A 21,198-nucleotide genomic window follows, 5' to 3' on the forward strand; every position below is an offset into this window, starting at 1 on the left:
TGCATGTCCTATCTATCTACTAGAGAGTCCATCAGATCTTCCTGTTAAAATCTGCACCGTGATTTTGACTGAAAATGGAAAGTAGAAGAAGCAAACAGAGGTTTATTGAGATAATCCTGGGGCTTGGTTGTCATAATGGATGAGGGTGGTGTCACTAAGAAAGGGGACAAGAAAGTAATGTGGGTTGGCGTTTCAAAGGTTCAAGTTTTGAGATGTTGAGTTTGAAGTTTCCTGAGACATTCACATTGAGAAGGGAACCAAACAGAATATTCTTGTAAGAACTACTAGAATAGCATTTTAAAGTTCCATCAGCTAATGAGGACAGCAAGTGTTCCACAAGGTGACTGGGCCCCACTATGACTGTCAAAGCCTCTAGAGAAGAATTAGCTTGCCTCGGGAATGGAAAGTAAAATGGAGTCATCAGTTACATCTCATTGAAAGAGGCCTTTTATTACTTCTTATTGATTTTCTTGCTTTCTTAGCTCATTGTTCTGTTTTGTAAAATTAAAATCCTATCGGTGTCACTTTATATAGCATAAAGTCCCACACGTGATAAATAGTTGAAAGCCCAGACCAGGCACTGCAGCACCAAATGGCTGACCAAGTTTAAGTTTATCTTTCATTTGTTGATCCTTTGACATTTGTCTCAAAGTTGTCTGATTCGCTACCTTCAACTGCGTCTACGGGTCAAGAGGGACAATTAACATAGTGTCACAAAGACGATAGCATTTGGTGCTAGCAACAACTATGGATGAATAAGCAAAACCTCGTATGTAGTCCCATTTGCTTCCACAAAATATGCAAAATAATGACTTATACACATCAATGTTAATCAACATGAGCATACAGAGGTCACCAAACAAAATTCTGATGCGATTTTGATTATTATACAAATATGAAAATTTAAAAATATTATGCTAATGATTAATACCACAAGAGGACATTTTAATTTTAAAACTGCTGTCATTTAGCTAGATGCTGAGTTATATCTCCTTAAGAATGTAAATCATACTTCAAATAATATTTTTAGGTATAAGTTCAAGTTTTGTAAAATATTTTAGGAACCTAATTAAATATTCTGTAGAATATAACACAATACAGGTATGTATAGTATTATATATAATTGATGTTCATCCTTCATTTCCACTGCTCAGAATATCATTCTGAGATGAGGAAAGTTTCCAAAATGGTTCTGCTTTTTTCCGGACACAGTAGGGTTGAACCAAGTGATCTCTGCCTTACACTTTAACTGGAGCACAGGCCTGAGGCCAAGGCATAAATAATCAGATGTCATGTGATTTTCCTAACCTTGGAGGAGTGATGGAAGCTCAGAGTCAGTTTGTGAATGTTGGAGGCAATGCTGGGGCAGGTATGTGGGCCTCAGTAGGCAACCGTTCCTGAGGAAGACAATGAGCTGTCCTGACTGCTTTACTCTATGCCTAAGCCAGCCCCTTGCTTTCATCCCAGCTCTCGTGAGAGGCCCATATATTTCACTAAGTTGCTTTTTCTTATTGCTTGACTTGCATTGTTTTGAAGAGCACATGTTATGCATGAGTGACTTTTATCTATGCCCGTTAGCTGAGGTAACTGAATATTTTTAAACATTCAGTCGTAAAACTTAGACATATTATAATTCAGGTTTTTCATAATTTAGTATGCATTTAACACTGACAAATTTAGCAGTTGTAAAAACTGTCCCCCAGTGTTTGGGGACTCTATCTCAGACGTGGTCATTGCACACATGAACAGTCAGAACAGTTGAACAAGCTCTGGGTGATTTGTTAAGTCAGGTGTTGGCTGATGACAGACACTTCCCATATCCATTCCATTTCCCAACATTTCCCTTCCCATCTAAGACACCCAAGTTTGCAGAAAACAGGAAATAAATGAAAAGCAATACCAACATATATGCTAGTGCCATTTATCTGTTATAAATTATGATTTTTGTTCTGATAAAGTCATTTAAAAATGCTGCCAGAATTTTCAACAGTATGGGGGATGGGACCTGGACTCAACAAGTGACACTTGCTTTCCATGCAAATATCCCATTAAATTCAAGTCATGCTGAGAACGTATGAGTTTTTCATTGTAGCAACTATTGCATAGCAAACCTTTATGGAATCTTAAGACACTTTGCTTTTGAAACCTGAGATACCGCTTAGTTACCTGGCTTTCTCTGTGCTGCCCAAGGACTGATGAACGTCAATGAATTCCATAAGCTGTTTTTGCAGCATCGCATCTTTGCCCTCGATCTGAGTAATGAATTGATGATTCAGAAGGTCCGACACTGTTGGACGCTTTTCATAATCTTTGGTCAGGCATCTGTATTGGCAAAAAGGAATATATTACTATTAAATAAATTTGAAATTATCATTCATATATTTTTAAAAAAATTTTTTAAAAAATTCTATTCAGACTTGATGCTTCTCACAAATGTCAATTCAAAGCACATCTCAAAAACATGAGAAGGCAATGTGATACATGTTTCCAACAGCGCCCATGTCTGTAAGGGCTCAGACTGCAGTGATGCCACAGTTACCCAATACCACTTCTGTTCATTTCCCAGAAAGCAGTGCTGCATAGTGTAATCAAACTCTGTCTCCATTTCAAAGTCTCCTTTCCAAGTCATTCAAGATTGGAAGCCTTAATGTTTATGTAAAATTAACAGAAACTCTTAAGTTTCATTTCACCATGCATTTAAGACTTTTTAATCAATATATTTCTGGTAACTCAATAGAAAGTTAAGCTGCTAAGAAAATTAAATTTTCTTAGATTTCATGCCAGTAGGTATTTCAGGAGGTCATGTGGCAGATACTCGAATGAGTAAATAACACACCTGTGGACAGGATCAACCATGGCATATTCATGAGGAAGGACAAGACTAGTGAATACTCTTGCCTGGGATGGTATTGCAAAAAAAAGCATTTGAATAAACGTGGAATGTTTATTCAGTTTTGGCAGCTGTCTTCAAATATTTGTGAGAAGGATTTGACCAGTTTTTAGTGGTCACTGAGAGCTAAAATCCCTTGATTGTTTGGAAGAGAAGATTCCAGGTCAGTGTGACTTTCTCGTACTTGTCAAGGTAGGATGCATTGTACTGAAAGCGTTCTGTTCATGAGGGTTACAAGCACCACATGAATGGCTCAATGTGCTCTAACATCTGTTGACTCTGACATATAGTATCTCCATGGTGAAAAATTGGACCATTATTTGGGGATATCAAAATAAATCAATAAGAAAAACCAAGCAAACAGAAGCTAGGTCTGATGTTACAGGATCAAAATCATAGGACTTCAGTCAGGCTACAGAGTTTAAGACCATACTGAGTAACTTAAACACTATCTCAAATTAAAGCATACAAACAAAAAAGTACAGTACAAAAAGGACTGGGGAATGTAGTCCAGTGGAGGAGCATTTTCTTAGGACATGTGAGGCCCTAAATTCAACCGCAGTGCCTCAAAACAAGAAGGGAGAGGAATAGGCGGACAAAGAGAAATGGGGAGCAAGACTTTGAAGAGGAGAAGGAAGGGATGACAGCGAAGGGGAGAAGCAGCAGCTGCCACCCAGTCCTTGGCTCAGTCAGTGCCATCAGTAATCAGCATCATTGATCCTCCCAGGTTGATAATCTGACAATTTATTTCATTGGGCTAATCAAAAGTCTCCCCTAGGGATGCTAAAAAATGCTATAGAATAACGTTGGTGCTGTGTAGAAACTATCACAGGTGCTCTTCGGCTTCATTTGATTTAACAGAGAGAAGCAGTTTTTACAACTTAGCACTTTTGCATACGTACTAAGAAGAGTGACAGATTATTTTATTCATACTCGACTTTGCCAAATAGCTGATGCCTATGTGGCTCTGCTAGACTCAGAAGTGGCAGTGACAGGGAAGGCGACCGTGTTCTAGGCTGCTTATTGTCCAGCTAGACAGAAGGACATCAGAAACGGTAAGCCCAATAAAACTGGAAATGTCACCACTGGCAGAGGAACAGAACAGCACACAGAATGGAATACTAATCGCCTGGGGAAGGTGGGAAGTGAGTCTCAGGAGGAAACTGAGAAATGAGTCAGTCAAGCCGAGATCCACTGAGTGTCTGAATCAAAGGCACTTGAATGCAGGATGATCACTGTGGGACATATCAGCCATATCAGTGGTTTCTCCAGAGATTTGAGGAATGTTGGGATGGCATGCAGAGCAAATGCTTATGGTACCTTGGCCATGGAAACTTTTAAAAATTATCAACCATATAATTATTATTTATTATTATATATAATTATATATAATTATTAATTATTATTATCAACCATATAATTATTATTTAAAAATTATCAACTGTCACCTACATTCAGAGGGTCTAGTTTGGTCTTATGCTGCTTCTTTTCTTGTCCAATCAGAGTTGGTAAGCTCCCATTAGCTCAAGTAAGCTGTTTCAGTGGGTGACCCCCTCATGGTCTTGACCTCTTTGCTCATATTCTCACTTCTCCCACTCTTAAACTGAACTTTGGAAGCTCAGTCCAGTTCTCTGATGTGGATCTCTGCTTCTATTTCCATCAGTTGCTGGATGAAGGTTCTATGGTGATATTTAAGATATTTATGAGTCTGACTATAGGGCAAGGTCAGTTTGGGCTCCCTCTCCTCTATTGCTTAGGGTCTTAGCTGGAGTCATCTTTGTGTATTTCTTGGAATTCTCTAGTGTCATGTTTCTTGCTAACCCCATAAGAGCTCCCTCAATCAAAGTTTCTCTTTCCTTGCTCTCATCTCTGTCCTTCCTCCATCTCAACTATCCCATTCCCTCAAATTTTCCTCCCCAATCCCATTCTCCCCTCCTCTTCCCCTTCTGTTCTTGCTTCCCCCCACCCATGCTCCTAATTTTGTCAGGCGATCTTGTCTATTTTTCCTTTCTAGGTGAATCTATATATGTTTTTCTTACTGTCCACCTTATTATTTAGCTTCTCTGGGGTCATGGACGATAGGCTCTTTATCTTGTTTTAAAGCTAGTATCCTCTTATGAATGAATACATACCATGTTCATCTTTCTTGGTCTGGGTTACCTCACTCAGGATGTTTTTTTCTAGTTCCACCCATTTGCATGCAAATTTCAAGATGTCATTGCTTTTTACAACTGTGTAGTACTCCATTGTGTAAATGTGCCACATTTTCTTTATTTATTTTTCGGTTGATAGGCATCTAAGCTGTTTCCAGGTTCTGGTTATTATAAAAAATGCTGCTATGAACATAATTGAACAGATGTCCTTGCGGTATGATTAAGCATCTTTTGAGCATATGCCCAAGAGTGGTTTTGCTGGGTCCTGAGGTAGGTTGATTCCCAATTTTCTGAGAAACTGCCATAGTGATTTCCAGAATGATTATATAAGCTTTCAGAATTTTAAGAATACGTGGATTTATTGGCAGGAACTCCAGCAACAGCCATGTGCCCTGGCTGCATTTGCAGAGTGGATTAGCACATCAAATCATCATCATTCTTCCCATTCACAACAAGGAGTCATTGCTTACCCTCTTTCTTTAAGGTAAGAACAGTAAAAATCACGGAAAATTCAGTAGGTCTGATTTTTCTAAATGGCTGATCCACTTCTAATTGTGTAGAGACAAATCACTTCTTTTAAATAGCTATCAAATTACATTGTTCTCTGAATTTCAAATGCATAAGATTTTGATAAACAGGATCTTTAGGTGCACTGATTACAACGAAATATTCCTGGCTGTATAGTAAGAGTCAGTGATGCAGACAAAAAAAGGGTTAAATAACTGACTGCATAGGTAATAGACGTGAGCAGGTGGGAGAAGCAGAGGACAATGCTACAAAGGCATTGGACAGACGAACATGCTCCTGGATGATAAAGGGTCCTTGGAAGCCTGTTTACAGAGAGGTGAATGAACTTGACCCAGAGATCATTATTTAAGCAGGAGTAAATTCATTGAACCCTTAGCAGATAATACAGATTCTACCCCCCTCTCTCCTTTCTTTCTCTCTCTCTCTCTCTCTCTCTCTCTCTCTCTCTCTCTCTCTCTCTCTCTCTCTGGAAATGGTAGAGACTTCTGGAGACCCTTGGAGCTGCTTAACAGTTAAGAAAGAAGAGGAGGATTCAAATGACACTGGCTTCCATTCACAGCATTCAGAGCCACAGCAGGCTGGTATTGCTTCAGTTTTATTCCAAACTCTATTGCTACTCACTTGCTAATGAAGTCATTGAACTCTGCTGACCATAGCTCCGGCTGCCTTAGTTTAGGGGGAGGATTCCTGGAAAATAAGAATCAAGGTTGGAAGTTGGACATTGATCAGATGGTGAAATATGAAAAGCAGCCTGAGACCAAGGAATTACTGTGGTCCCAGGTTCTGCCTGTACCGTCGAAGATTGCCCCCTTTTCCCATTTCCAAGAAAGATAATTAGCTATTCACCATTCTTTACATAAAGTGACAGCTTCCTAGTTTCTCTGAAAACATTTAATGTATAACCCATTTTCCTGTTACACTTATTATTTTCTCCTAAAGACTCATATGGCTTTTACCTAAAATCCCTAGGAGAAAATGCCAGTATTTATCAAACACTGGGGGAAAGAGTTTTCTCTCTGACTTCTACAGAAGTCCCCAAGGAACAACCATGGTGCACAGAGGTACACTGGAACAGGTAGCAAGCTGCTGCAAAAAGGGCAGCAAACCTCCTGGAGCTGTTCCTTTGTTTCTAGAAACATGGCAGAAAGTACGGTTTTGGATGTGACAAAAGCAAGGAACTGGAAGATACCATTAGCGATAGAGCTCTGAACGCCACTTAAGAGATTTTCCTATTAATTCCTTTTGTCTTTTAAGCTGAACAAATCTTTCCTTTTTGGTGCATCTGTGCACACAAAGGAGCAGCACTTAACAGTGAGGCTGCTGTGACTCCGTAATCAAGCAACATTGATCAACCGTGATGGCTAAATTTGCTGAAGTGCCGCTTTATGTTAATTCTAACAGCTCTTTGTTTCCATTAGGGGATGAAAATACTTTGTCTTCAGTCCTGCATTGCTCCTTAAACAGCTTATAATGAAATTAATGTACAGTCGGTACAGGCTCATTAACGCCAACCCCAGCTACGCATGTAAAGGGATCACATCAAAGCGCCTTTCAGTCCCAAGGACTAAGATTGCTGAACTGCACTTTAAAAAAATTGCTTTTCTTCAGTCAATAATTTTGTTTCCTGTCACTGATAATTTCTGTGGTGAAGTTTACTGGATTGCTTTGTGTACAGCGAGGTTTGATAGTTTCACAATACCCAGAACTGTAGGCTTTCAAATCCCCCCTTTCAATATATTTCTTCAACCAGTATTCTCGGGGTTCCATTTTAAAGCCCCACTAGCAGCAGAAACAATAGGAAACAATTAGCACAAAGCACTTTGCAGAGCACCTGGTAGACTAAGTGTCATTCTGGCACAACAGATCAGTGGTTGCCATTCTTCCTGTTTGTATTCTTATTATCAAGATGATAACATGGGGTTAAACATGGTGGTTTATAACAAAATTAAAGTGGCCTTGGGCATACATAGTTTCACCTTATATACTGAATGACTATAAAAGTTAGAAAAACATATTTCTGCTATTTTTGAAAATTTTTATTTTTTTGGTTTTCCGAGACAGGGTTTCTCTGCAGCTTTAGAGCCTGTCCTGGAGCTAGCTCTTGTAGACCAGGCTGGTCTCGAACTCACAGAGATCCGCCTGCCTCTGCCTCCCAAGTGCTGGGATTAAAGGCGTGCGCCACCACCGCCCGGCTTATTTTTGAAATTTTAATGAAATGTTTTAAGCGTGTATACAGAGGATTTTCTCGTTTTTCTAATTTGTTTCTATCCCATGCCAAAGAAAGCAGCATGTTTTATAAAACTTGAGATACTAGATATTGGAAAAAAAAGAACAATGTAAATATTATAATTCAGAGTTACTACACAGGAAATTTCAAAGTAATAAACAACTTGTAATGTGTGTTGCTAGAAATATTTAATTATACATAAACAATTCCAAAGGGATCCACTTGAGAATGAATAAGCATGGTGGCATTATTTCTTTAGGACTACAGCATTCAGTGCCCCACCTCCTACTCCAGGTATGCCTTCACATGTTGAGATCACAACCTTTGATTAATAGAGTGCATAATTATCGACTATCAAGTATCACTCTCTCTGTACCCCTGACAATACAAGCTCTCTCTGTGTGTTTTCCTTAGAATTAAGGAATCAGAAAAAATCTTTAAGATCTTTAAGAATAGCTCACCTATAATTAAGATGGACAGTTTTTTCATATTGGTTTTCTGAGATATCTAGAACTTACCAGCATATACTTAAAATAATAGAGAAATTAGCCAGCTGTAGCGGTGCAAGCTGGCGGGTATATATTGAAGATAAGACCAGATGGTTAGTTCAAAGGTAGCTAAGGCTATACCTTTAAGGTGGCCATCGTAGTGTATATCTGTAAACCCACCCATGGAGATGAAGCAAGAAGATCTGAAATTTAAGGTCAGCTTTAGCTACATAGTGAATTCAAAGACAACTTAGGTTGCATGGGACTTTGTCTTTAAACTTTCCAGAACACTTCTGAGTATTTCCATGATGAGAACTCAGTCGCCTGAAAAGGAAAGAAAATGGGCCACAGATCTTGAACCTGCTGGTCACCTGACCTTGGTATTTTGAAGAGTGCTCTCATGGGATGCAGCTCAGCCAGTGGAGGGTCTCCATCACCAAGTTCAATAGCTGTGATACCCAGGGACCACGTGTCACATCTAGCATCATAAGTGGTATCTAGTTGCTGTTCACATGCAATCACCTAGAAGACAAAACAGAAAGGTAAAGTGTCAAGATTTCAACAAGCAAGCAGCAAAATGTTCAGAGAAAAGTTCAAGTGTTTAAACTGGTTAAGTTGAGAGACAATTAAAGATAAAAAGCAATAGTTTAGAAGGAAAAGGAATCATATAAAGAGTAATATTTTTATTCTGAGCATAGATAATAAAATAGCAGGTTTGCAGATGTATGAAGAAAGGGCCTATGAAAAGAAATAGTTTAGAAACTATATCAGAAAGAAGAAAGAAATGGTGTCCTGTGTGGAAGGGAATCAAACACACAGCTAATGACTGTCAGATACTTGTTTCATAAACAGATGAGGAGGGTAGGTGGCAGTCACCCAGCAGCAAAGAAAAATAGATCTCGGAGAACTGAAAGGGAAGGAATCAAGGGAAATAAACTTGAGGGCGGTTTAATTAAATAGCCTTTAGCCTTACTGGCAATTAGAATGCAGAAACACCCTAGGATGAATGAGAAAAATTTGGAAGAATGCAAATGGCTTAAACCATTAATAAGAAAAAAGTTAACTCAATAAAAATAAACACCAATGGAAAGGTACAATGGCTTATTGAATCACACTAGATTTTTAAATTGCAGTCAACTGCTACTAACCAAATGTGACAGTCAAAAGAATAAGGGGAGGAGAATGGTTTTGCAATATTGTATTCATTTCCTTCATAACATTTCTAAATGTGTAAGAAGCCTATATATCAGTGGCTCTCAACCTTCCTAATGCTGTGATCCCTTAATACAGTTTCTCATGTTGCACTAACCTCCCAACCATAAAATCATTTCATTGCTTCTTTATAATTGTAATTTTGTTACTGTTATGGATTGTAATACAAATATCTGGTATCAAGAATATCTGATCTGTCATCTCCTGATGTGGGGTTCCCCTCTGTATGATGTGAATGTATTTTATTACCATTGTTTAAAAAAGAAGATGCTTTGGCCTATGGTAGGGCAGAATAAAGCCAGGTGAGAAATCTAAACACTGATATAGAAAGAGCTGGAAGAGTCAAGGAGACACCATGTAGCTACTGAAGAAGAAAGACACTGGAACATTTCCAGCAGGCCACAACCTCATGGTGATACATAGATTAATAAAAATGGGTTAATTTAAGATGTAAGAACTAGCTAGAAATACACCTGAGCCATCAGCCAAACAATGTTGTAATTAAGACAGTTTTTGTGTGATTATTCACATCTGGGAGCTGAGAAATGAACATTCAGTCTCTGTTTACAGTCCCCAAAGGGGTCACAACCCACAGACTGAAAACCACTGTTACAAATGCTCATTGTTAGCATTCATGATTACAGAAGGGAAATTCAGCTTCACTTGCTGAAAAACATCATTAGTATTATTTCTTTTATTTTTGAGATTATAGTATAATTACATCATTTTCCCCTTCCCTCACCACCTCCAAACTTTCCCATATAACTTTCCTTGTTCTTTTCTAAATTCATGGCTCTATTTTTCTGTTAACTATTGTTACATGCACATATTTTTATGCATACATACATATATCCCTAAATATATAAACACAACTTTCTCAGTCTGCAAAATGTTACTTGTATGAATGTTTTTAGGGCTTTAGAGAACCAATTACTATGTTCTTTCTAGGTAAGACTATTTCCCCTGCTCCCAGCATTCCTTAGTTGTCTGTAGTTCTTTGTGTGGGTTTGAGCACTTGTGGTAGCCCTGCCGCCCACTTTTGCATGTCTATGGTTATTCTTGTTCAGCTCATGTTTAGTCAGTCATGCTGATGAGACTATGGGTGGAGGTTCTGAAATTACTAGAGGCACAATCTCATAGCAAAATCCCTGTTCTTCTGTGGTGCAGGAAGTCCTTCTGTCTTTGTGTTGCTTTTATTGGTTGATTAATAAAGCTGTTTCAGCCAGTGGCTTAGCAGAATATAGCTAGGCTGGAAAACTAAACTGAATACTGGGAGAAAGATGGCAGAGTAAATAAGTTATGTAGCCACCCACAGGAGACAGATGTGCCAGAACCTTGCCAGTAAGCCACAGCCACGTGACAATACACAGATTAATCGAAATGGGTTAATTTAAGAGGAAAGAGCTAGCCAATGAGAAGCTAGAGCTAACAGGACAAGCAGTGATTTAATTAATAGTTTCTGTGTGATTATTTCAGGTCTGGGAAGCCAGGAGCGAATAAGCACTCTCTGACTACACCTCTGGCTCTTACAATCTTTCCACCCAGTTCTCTGCAATAATCTTTGAGCCTTAGGTGCAGGAGTGTTTTTGTAGATGTATTTAAAGGGTCTGGACTCCATAACTATGTATTTTGATTGGTTGGTTTTTTGTAATGGTCTCCCTATCTGTTGCAAGAGAAATTTCCTTGATAAGGACTAAGAACTACATTTATCTAAGGGGATAAGGACAAATACTTAAAATGTAGTTATGGATTTTGCTGCTTTAGCCAAGCAGGGATAACCACTATTTTTAAGCATTATTGTATGTGTGTGTGTGTGTGACCATGCGTGTATGTAGTTCAGAAGACAACTTGCAGGACTTTTCTCCTTTTGCCACATGGGTTCCACAGTTTGAACGCAGGTCAGCAGGCTTCATGACAAGCTCTTTTACTTGCAGAGCCATCTTACTGGCTGTTGGAAACCATTATTTTTAAAAAGTTTCAAATTTTGTGAATGTCCTCTCACAAGACAGAAATTACTTTTGAGGGTGATGGCAGCTTAAAGCCCCACCACTTAACCACAGTATGGAAGTCTCTGTGGGACATTTCTCATTGGTGAATCCAGCAAACATCGAAAAAAATCCCTATGTGGGCTTCAAGAGCTGAGTTGGCATCCTTCATATACACTATTTAGGAAAGACTACTTCATGACAAATGAGTCCCCTTAGAGCTGGCACTGAAAGCCATAAGAGTGAATATCTGAATATAAACATATCAGTGCCTTTTTAAAAAAGGTAAATATTGATAGGTGATTATGGGTAAGTGACAGATGATGATAGAGGATAGACGATAGGAAGATGAGAAAACGGTAAAGCATGCTGTCTTTAAAATAGAATTAAAATTTGAAATGTTAACCAAGAATTTCACTTTCCAAGTGATTAATTTTGAAAACACCATGTTTCTTAACGAAGAGCGTATTGTATGTGTTTACCTATTTCCTTCTAATTCTTACAAATGTGTCATTAAATGCTTTGATTACCCCGGTTTCCTGGAAACAGGGCCTCATGCATGCCCGGTAAGTGTTCTGCACAGAGCAGCACCTTCAGATCAGCAGAAACGCTATTACTAACAACATGGGGCATGTGGGATACCCTGCAGGGAGAAAGCTGGTTATTCAGAGCATGTTCTTCAGGATCCGAGAGCACATATGGCAGAGAGAAGAGAACAGGCACAAAGAGGTGACATCAAAACAGTAACCAGCAGTCACATGTAAAGGACTGCTTCTACTTCAGGCAAGCAAATGCATAATTGTGATTTTATTACTATAAACTAACATAAAATATAAAGCCTAAATGTTTCTCATATAACACCACAATCATCTTATGCTTCAAGTATGAATATATGTAAATAAAGCACACTATTTGGCATAGAATTATTTTAATTAATAATATTTATTGACTTCTCACTTTTGTAAAATTTAAAAATACTGATGTTTTATCGGAACAAATTCTGAAGACACTCTTATTTCAGGTTTTTTCATTGACTTTTGTGCTGGCTTTGCATGGCTATGACTTCATTTCTTCACAGATGTGGTCCCAGTTAAAAAGATTTTATTCCATTGGAGCTTCAAAAACACTTATTAAAATTGTATCCTTTTCCTATATGTTATGTTTTAACTTTTCAAAAGTAAGTAATAACTGAATTAATAGTTAAACAGAAATAGCATACCAGGATTTCATTTCCAATCGAATTTAATTAGAAGATTTTGCAGTATTAATGTAGCATTTGAACCACTTCTCCCTTTGCTGCCTGAGCATTATATATAAATAGCAAAGCTTTCCCAAAAGATACAGAGAACGTTTTCAAAACTAAGTGCTCTTTATTGATCAATATAATTAAAAAGATTAAAAGTATTAAATAGGGGCTGTTGGGAGAAGATTTAATTCATGAACTTTCAGATGCTTTAGGAGTTTATCTACTAGTCCCCTAAGGTAATAGTGAAAAAAATCTACTAAAGTTACACTTAGTTCCCAGGCTAGTGAGTTAATGTAAGAACTCACCACATGGGTTGACAGACCTGAATGTAATCTAAGAAGGTCAAGGGTTTTCTTAAAATGTTTATTATTATTTAAAAACAAAATGTAGCCAAATAGTGGATGTGAGGGCATAGTGAACCACTGAGCTAGACTGGTCCATGGGTAGAAAGAAGGATTAATGGGGATCAATCTGCCAATGCTATCTCTTGGTGTGTGTGTGTGTGTGTGTGTGTGTGTGTGTGTGTGTGATGGGGTGGGGCAGAGATAAGAGCAGAGGGAAAGGACGGACGGAGAGCAGCAGACTGAAGACTGGCATGGCTATCTCTCAGGAGCAGAGAAGATAGCACAAATGGTGTGTGCATGGGGGGTCTTGCCAATTAAAGGGGTTATGTTGTGGGAGGAAGACAGCTTAGCAGAAACAACCTGGGAACTAGCATCGGGCTTTGATCTGCTGGAGACCTGTTTGAGTTAATAGAGAACCAGATGCCCTATCCAGATTTGGTGGTTGTAGGATCCAACAGGAAAGTAATGGCTTTTCCTGGCAAACAGAAACCCACTTCACACTGTTTCTGAAGATGCTGAGTGTTTACTGGGTCAGAGTCCTGTCCGAGGTGAGGTCAGACTGCTGCCACTTTTAGAGGTTCAGACCAACAGTGACGACTGCAATGCTAGCCTTCAGAAGAATGAAGGAAGAGGACACAGAAACCGGATATCAAAACACTGAAGGATAATAAAGGAAATGCAGTAATAGCAATAAAGGGTAAAAATAAAACAGCATGCAAATATCCAGACTGCAGATACATGCTTGACAACTAAAAGTAGTTTCAAGAAAAATTAAGCCTTCAAGCAGTCTCTTTACCTCACCCGATTGCTTACTCATCTTTCAATTTATTCACGCATTCCTTCACAGCAAGTTTACCCAGAATTCCCCCTGTTCCTTCTTGCTCACATACAAACCCCACATTAAAACAACAGAGAAAACCTTTTCTTGTGGTATGTTCCAGCACATTTAGGGAGAAAAAGCATGCGTGAAAAGGAGAACTTGTCTCCTTCAAAAAACTCTGACCTCAGGAGCCATCCAAAATGGCGTTCCTACGGAGGTGTTGAGGCGGTGCCGGGTGCTGCTGAGCTGTGCAGACACACCTAGAGAGGAGAGAGGAGATGGTTTCCTGCATTAGCCACTCATGTAAGAGATTCTAGATGCTATGTTCTTACAAATTCACATCAGAAATCTGTTCCCTCAGAGCTGCCGCTGGACTTGATCCTTACCTTTAAGGAGCCCAATCAGGATCTCTATCCAAAACGCAGATTGGTCCTCCTGTGTTTATTTTCCATATCCAAATTCTATCCAACTGTAAGCCCTGCCTGAAGGCTTAACTTTCTTCATGGTGGCTTCTGTCCTGCCCAATTACAGTGCTCTCTTCCTTTTCTGATAGTCTACATGGCAAACTATTTGTATCACATAGTTTGACATGTATTTACTATTTGAATGGTGTTTGCTATCATCTTCCTTCCCCTGAACAAATTCTAGTGAACCAAAGAATGTTTTTATAGGGTTATATGCCCATAGCAGTTGAACTGAAAATACATATACAATTACTTTGCTAACCTTGTTCAAGTTATATGTCATCTGACTGAATGTTTTAACCTGCCTTCCTCTACCTAAACTAACATCTGCAATAGCACCTGCTTCTTTTTAAAATTTAAATTTATTTCTAACTGAATGAAAACCCACAAAATTATGCAGATTTATAAGAAACCTCATGATGTTTCAATGTACACACACACACACACACACACACACACACACTACAATGTTTAAATAAACTTAAACATATCTATCTCCTCTGATGGCTAATGTTTCTTTATGTTGATTAAAGCACTGAGAGCTGCTTCCTCTTGCTTTCTGAGACACACATATCATCATACACTCCTCATTACCATCCAGTTAGAATCCATTTTTTTTCTTTAGAGAGCTTACAAACTATAATCAACAGGTTTAACCAAACGCTCTGATCATCATCCTATTACTTCTGCCTAGTTAGAAATAACTCCCGTAGACTTCAAAACCAAATGTGGATTAAGATCTCTCCCTTAGTGTTCATAAATACTCCTCATGTAGATGCCTCCCAAGATGTGCTGCTCCTGGCCTCTGAGGGACTCCCTCTAAGCCGAAAGTTCTCACTCTTTGATGTCCCTGCTTAGTCAAGTCCCCTCCTCAGTGAGTCCCAAGAAGGCTGCTCTCTTGCTTCTTATCTGATAAGCCTAGTAGAGGAAAGTATTGAGACTTTATTCTCTCAAGATAACATCTACTTTTTACTGTGAAATTAAAAGGCCGGATTTGGTCAAATGCACACTTCTGTGATAGGATTCTTGACCAGTCTGGGAGGGACTAGGCTCTGGTTCTATGTCAGTTGCTTCCCTTAATGAACTTGTATAGCTGGGCATAAATATGGTCCTAATTTATTTTAGTAATTTAATTTAATAAAGCTTGCCTGCAAAATATTAATTATTAAAGAATAACATCTTCACTATATATTATTTTTTCAAATTCCAGGGCAATTATCTAAAAAATTCTTAAAGTTCATCCTCAATATTTCCCAACAGACCATGTGAAAGGGACATTAACTCATAATACATCCTTTCCAAAATTCAGCCTCTACCTCTGTTCCATACATTTTATAAATGAGAAAAATTAAACGCAGCTCTAAGCATTCTATTTTGTTTCATATCATCTATGAACTAAAGTCAGTGTAATTAAAATTGGACTTCATGATAGTATAGCAATTTATATAGATGAAATTTTAAAAGAAGTTTTCATTTAAAATGAATATAAATTTTCTAAAACTTATTCTAAGGGTATTCGACCACTTACGAAAAACTAAGTTATAGTCAACCCTTGGTTATTATTTTTGCCTCTATTTGATAAATATAGCTTAGCAGTTCAAATGTCATTTAAGTGATATATGAAGAGAAAGAGATAAAAAACAAAAGGCCACACATAACAAAATAAAAATCAAGGTTTTTTTCTAGTAGGAAAGTGACTTTTTAAGCTAATTAACATTTTTTTCTAGGCATAAGATTATGCCACAAGAAGTGGCATTTTTTTTGGTAAGTGGTCACATCTGAGCTAGTGTTGGAATTCATACACAAAGCTGGCTTTCAAGGAACATCCTTCTACACGACACAGGAATGTGAATGGGAGGAACGCTAAGGACAGAATATAGAAGCATAGCATATGATCCTGGCATTCTGTTATGTTTCTTTTAAAAATGTGAATTATGCATAGGGACACTTAAGAGGGCAAAGTATTAGAGTTTAGCCGGCAGCAAGAAGGTTCATTCCCTCCTGAGGTCCAAAGTAGCCACACCCCCAACTTCTCCCTCGGTTCCCTGAGCAGCCAGTACTGTCCACAACATCCTGGTTTAACACTGGTCAGAGATAGTTTATATAGCTTAGAACAAAGGAACTCTAAACACAAAGTCCTAGGGACTTTAGATCTTAAACAGCAAATTCACGAGGACAATAGGCAATCTTGAATTTTTAAGGCTTAGAGGCTCTGTGCTTATAGGAAACTGTATTACATTTCTAGTTTATATTCATATGCCATTAAGGATTTTCTGAGGCAAACAGTTGGCCTCCAAGGGTTCTAATCAAATAGCCTGAATGATTAAAAAAGAAATCTAAATAAGGACACTGCCTATAGAAACAGAGGTGGTTCTCTCTGCTGACAGCTATTTTAAAGGATGCCATTACAATAATAACTTGACAGAGGGATAACTATTCTTGAATGTGAACAGTAGTTTGCACACACACGGGTGTTGACAAAGACCACTGGCAGGGCTCAGGTATTAGACTACAACACCCTTGGAGACTCTTGCATCATTTGGTGTCACTGAAGATCTTTTAAAAAAACAAGTTACACATCACTCCTTCAGGAGAAAACTGTGGTAAACAAAGAAAACACAAGCACACAAATAAGTGAACAATGCAACTATGTGAGAAAGGTATTCTTGAGAAGATGAGGTGATTGTGAGGTTAGAAACAGGAGCTCATCCCATTCTGAGACAGCAGGACCCAAGGAGGCATTTGTTAGAGCCCACATTCGAGATGCTTCTCCAGTTCCCACTATGCCTCAAGATCATTTCACTCACCGAGATTCAACCCCACAGACAGCTTGTCAAAGTCTTACTTCCAGGCAAATGAAATAAAGCTGAGCAGAAGCAGTTTTTTTTTTTGTTGTTGTTGTTGTTTTTTTTGAGGGGGGTGAGCTGCATTTTTACTCACCATAAATTCCCGCAAGAAAAACAGCTAAGAAGATTAAAAGCACAGAACTGTGGATAATTGGCATAAATTACTTTAAAAAGCCACAAGGACCTAAAGCATGAGTTCAGTAGCCCCAGGAAGTAAAAAGATTAGGAAAGGCGGTTTGTCCAGAGAGTAACAAAAGGAATTAGTCACCAAAGTGAATAGTTACACAATCACCTCAAGAGAGAAGACGCTGAAGGGAGGAAAATTCCAGGCAGAAAATTTAGGATGGGGAGACATTATGGAAAGGAGCAGGAGGCCAAACAGAGATCACGCTGAACAGGCAGTAGAAATCCACTCAGAATCACAGCTACAGGGACGCAACACAGGTTTATGCTAATGATCTCCATCCTTTTGCTTTGCTGGGGAATTTTCAGGCTATTCTAGGCCCAGCGAAAAAGCCTTGCTGGCTGTTCCGATTTCACAAGTCCCAGGTCCAGGTAGAGAAATACATAGGATTTATACTGCTGCTCAGGAATTTCTTCAGGGTTTCAGAGAGATGGCAGAAATATCTAATATGTTATTTCTAGACAATTTTAAACAGACATTGTTAAAGCAAAATTCTAAACAACAATGATAAAACTGAATGGAGTTGAATTAAAATATATATGTATGTATGTGCATATATAATTTTATAAAATATATTATATAATATATAATTTTATAATATATATATAATTTTCACTGTAAGAGGCCATAAAATACCTTATACCGCTAAGAGTATCATTCTGCAGTTGAGGTTAAGGCAGTGCGGTCGCTACTGTCATGTGTCTAATTGATGGGATTATGGTGCAAAGATACTTGGTCAAACAATATTGTGGATATTTCTGTGGAGGTGATTTTTGGGTAAATCAGCATTTACCCTTATGGACTACAATCAGATCAAGCCTCTGCAATGTAGGTGGGCCTTACTCAATCAGCCTATGGGACTCCCCCCAACTCTCCAAATCCCTACTGCTGCCATAGCTTACGCTGCAAATTTAGGGCTGACCAAGAGTCCCCAGCCTTGTGAGTAAATCTGTGAAATGAATTCTGTTAGGTTTTAGACATTCTAGCCACAGCTTTAAGAGAACCAGATGTTGTGTCTTGGGGAAATCAGACCACACCCCCTGCATTTACTTTCTGGAGGGTTAGGAAGAACCTCTGCTGTGGTTTTGGAGTCCTTCCCTCCCCGCTATAGCTGCAAGGTCAACTCTATTGAAGCCCAAAACTAAAGGCAACTTTCACCTAGTGTGTCCCTCTTGAACTTCTTCATTTTTGAAATGGAAACAATGAGAGCCTAGAACTTTCAGAAGTACCCACAGGGCTGGGAGTATAGCTCAGGGGTAGAGTGCTCCTCTTGTCTTACACAAGGCCTGCAATCTGATCCCTAGCTGTGGCAAAGAAAACACAAATGAAGACAAAGGTGGGGACTTAGATGAGAAAAAGGACAACAGGCTTGAAAAGAGATAAGAAGATTTTATGTTTATATTTCAGGGTGACCTTTGGCAGAGAGAAGCAAGCAAAGCGTGTATGTGCACACTCCCCTCAGCAAACCCTGGGGAAGGAAGAGTCTGCTTTTTAGAACTTCTATATCACCAGACATAAAGAACCAGCTCCAGTGGCAGAAACAAATCTAAAGGCATACAAAGGACATGGGGATAATGACAAAGAAAAAAAAGTAAGCTCACAAGAAGCATGCCTGAGAAAGAACAGAATGATGATGGGCTTGCTAAACAAAGGTTTTGAGCAGGACTATCCAAACATGCTCAAAGAACTAAACAAAGACAGAAATACTTGGGTCTCAGTGAAATTGCAGACCATTTTTTTTTTTAAAAAAAGTCTAAGAAGGAATTCATTGTGATAGTTAATTTTGAGTGTCAAATTGGTTGAATTGAGAAATACCTAGAGCAGTGGTTCCCAATCTATGGACTGAGACTTCTTTGGGGGCCAAGTGACCCTTTTATAGGGGTTGCCTAAGACCATTGGAAAACACAGATATTTAAATTGCTATCCATAACAATACCAAAATAACATCTATGAAGCAGCAATGAAAATAATTTTATTGTTGGAGGTCATCACAACATGAGGGATTGTATTAAAGGGTCACAGCATTAGGAAGGGTGAGAACCACTGCCCTAAATCATTAATGAGGTCTCTCCTTGGGTTGTCTGTACGAGTGTTTCCAGAGACGTGTAAGTAGAGAGGGAAGTCTGGATTAAATGTAGTATGGGCCACAGTCACAAGCTGAATAGAAAGGTCAAAAGGAGACAGTAGGTAGGGTGCTAGTGTTCCTTGCCCTCTGCTTCTTGGTCTGCCTGGGTGTGAGAATTCCTCCCTGTATATTCATGCCACCATGTCCTCTGCTGTGGTGTGCTTTTAAAATGTAAGCCTGTTTCTGTCGATATTTCATCAAAGTCATGAAAGAAAAAGAACTAAACACACTTTTAAGTGGCAAGATTTCAAGATTTGATAGTGTACATAAGTGACCCCAAAAACTCCACCAAAGAACTCCTACAGCTGATAAATTCCTTCAGTAACATGGCAGGATACAAGATCAACTCCAAGAAATCAGTCGCGCTCCTATACACAAAGGATAAGGAAGCAGAGAGGGAAATCAGAGAAGTATCACCTTTCACAATAGCCACAAATAGCATAAGATATCTGGGAGTAACTCTAACCAAGGAAATGAAGGATTTATTTGACAAAAACTTTAAGTCTTTGAAGAAAGAAATTGAAGAGGATACCAGAAAATGGAAGGATCTCCCTTGCTCGTGGATGGGAGGATCAACATAGTAAAAATGGCAATTCTACCAAAAGCAATCTATAGATTCAATGCAATCCCCATCAAGGTACCCTCAAAATTCTTCACAGATATTGAGAGGACAATAATCAACTTTATATGGAAGAACAAGAAACCCAGGATAGCCAAAACAATCTTATACAATAAAGGTACTTCTGGAGGCATTACCATCCCTGACTTCAAATTCTATTACAGAGCTACAGTATTGAAAACAGCTTGGTATTGGCATAAAAACAGAGAAGTCGACCAATGGAATCGTATAGAAGACCCAGATCTTAAACCACAAACCTATGAACACCTGATTTTTGATAAAGGAGCCAAAAGTACACAATGGAAGAAAGAGGGCCTCTTCAACAAATGGTGCTGGCATAACTGGATATCAACCTGTAGAAGAATGAAAGTAGAACCATATCTATCACCATGCACAAAACTCAAGTCCAAATGGATTAAAGACCTCAATATTAATCTGAACACACTGAGCTTGATAGAGGAGAAAGTGGGAAGTACTCTACAACAAATGGGCACAGGAGACCATTTCCTACGTATAACCCCAGCTACACAGACATTAAGGGCAACATTGAATAAATGGGACCTCCTGAAGCTGAGCAGCTTCTGTAAAGCAAAGGACACTGTCACTAAGACACAAAGGCAGGCTACTGACTGGGAAAATATCTTCACCAACCCTGCAACTGACAAAGGTCTGATCTCTAAAATATATAAGGAACTCAAGAGACTAGACTTTAAAAAGCTAATTAACCCAATTAAAAAATGGGGCGCTGAACTGAACAGAGAATTCTCAACAGAAGAAGTTCAAATGGCCAAAAGACACTTAAGGTCATGCTCAACCTCCTTAGCTATCAGGGAAATGCAAATCAAAACAACTTTGAGATACCATCTTACACCTGTCAGATTGGCTAAAATCCAAAACACCAATGATAACCTTTGCTGGAGAGGTTGTGGGGTAAGGGGTACACTCATCCATTGCTGGTGGGAATGCACACTTGTGCAACCACTTTGGAAAGCAGTGTGGCGGTTTCTCAGGAAATTCGGGATCAACCTACCCCAGGACCCAGCAATTCCACTCTTGGGAATCTACCC

The 21,198-nt window shown here is 38.8% G+C and overlaps 1 protein-coding gene across 1 annotated transcript in view; it reads right to left on the minus strand.

The window, feature by feature from the left end:
* Myo3a (myosin IIIA) overlaps positions 1 to 21,198 on the minus strand; it is a 180,268-nt gene that overhangs the window by 126,759 nt on the left and 32,311 nt on the right. Inside the window, exons 5-8 of the mRNA XM_038334855.1 lie at positions 14,077 to 14,153; positions 8,663 to 8,808; positions 6,193 to 6,258; positions 2,167 to 2,322 (exon numbers count right to left, since the gene is read on the minus strand). Coding sequence (XP_038190783.1) covers positions 2,167 to 2,322; positions 6,193 to 6,258; positions 8,663 to 8,808; positions 14,077 to 14,153 — 445 coding nt within the window. The remainder of the gene's footprint in view (positions 1 to 2,166; positions 2,323 to 6,192; positions 6,259 to 8,662; positions 8,809 to 14,076; positions 14,154 to 21,198) is intronic.

Source organism: Arvicola amphibius, chromosome 6 (genome assembly GCF_903992535.2).
Source record: "Arvicola amphibius chromosome 6, mArvAmp1.2, whole genome shotgun sequence".
Taxonomy (NCBI): domain Eukaryota; kingdom Metazoa; phylum Chordata; class Mammalia; order Rodentia; family Cricetidae; genus Arvicola; species Arvicola amphibius.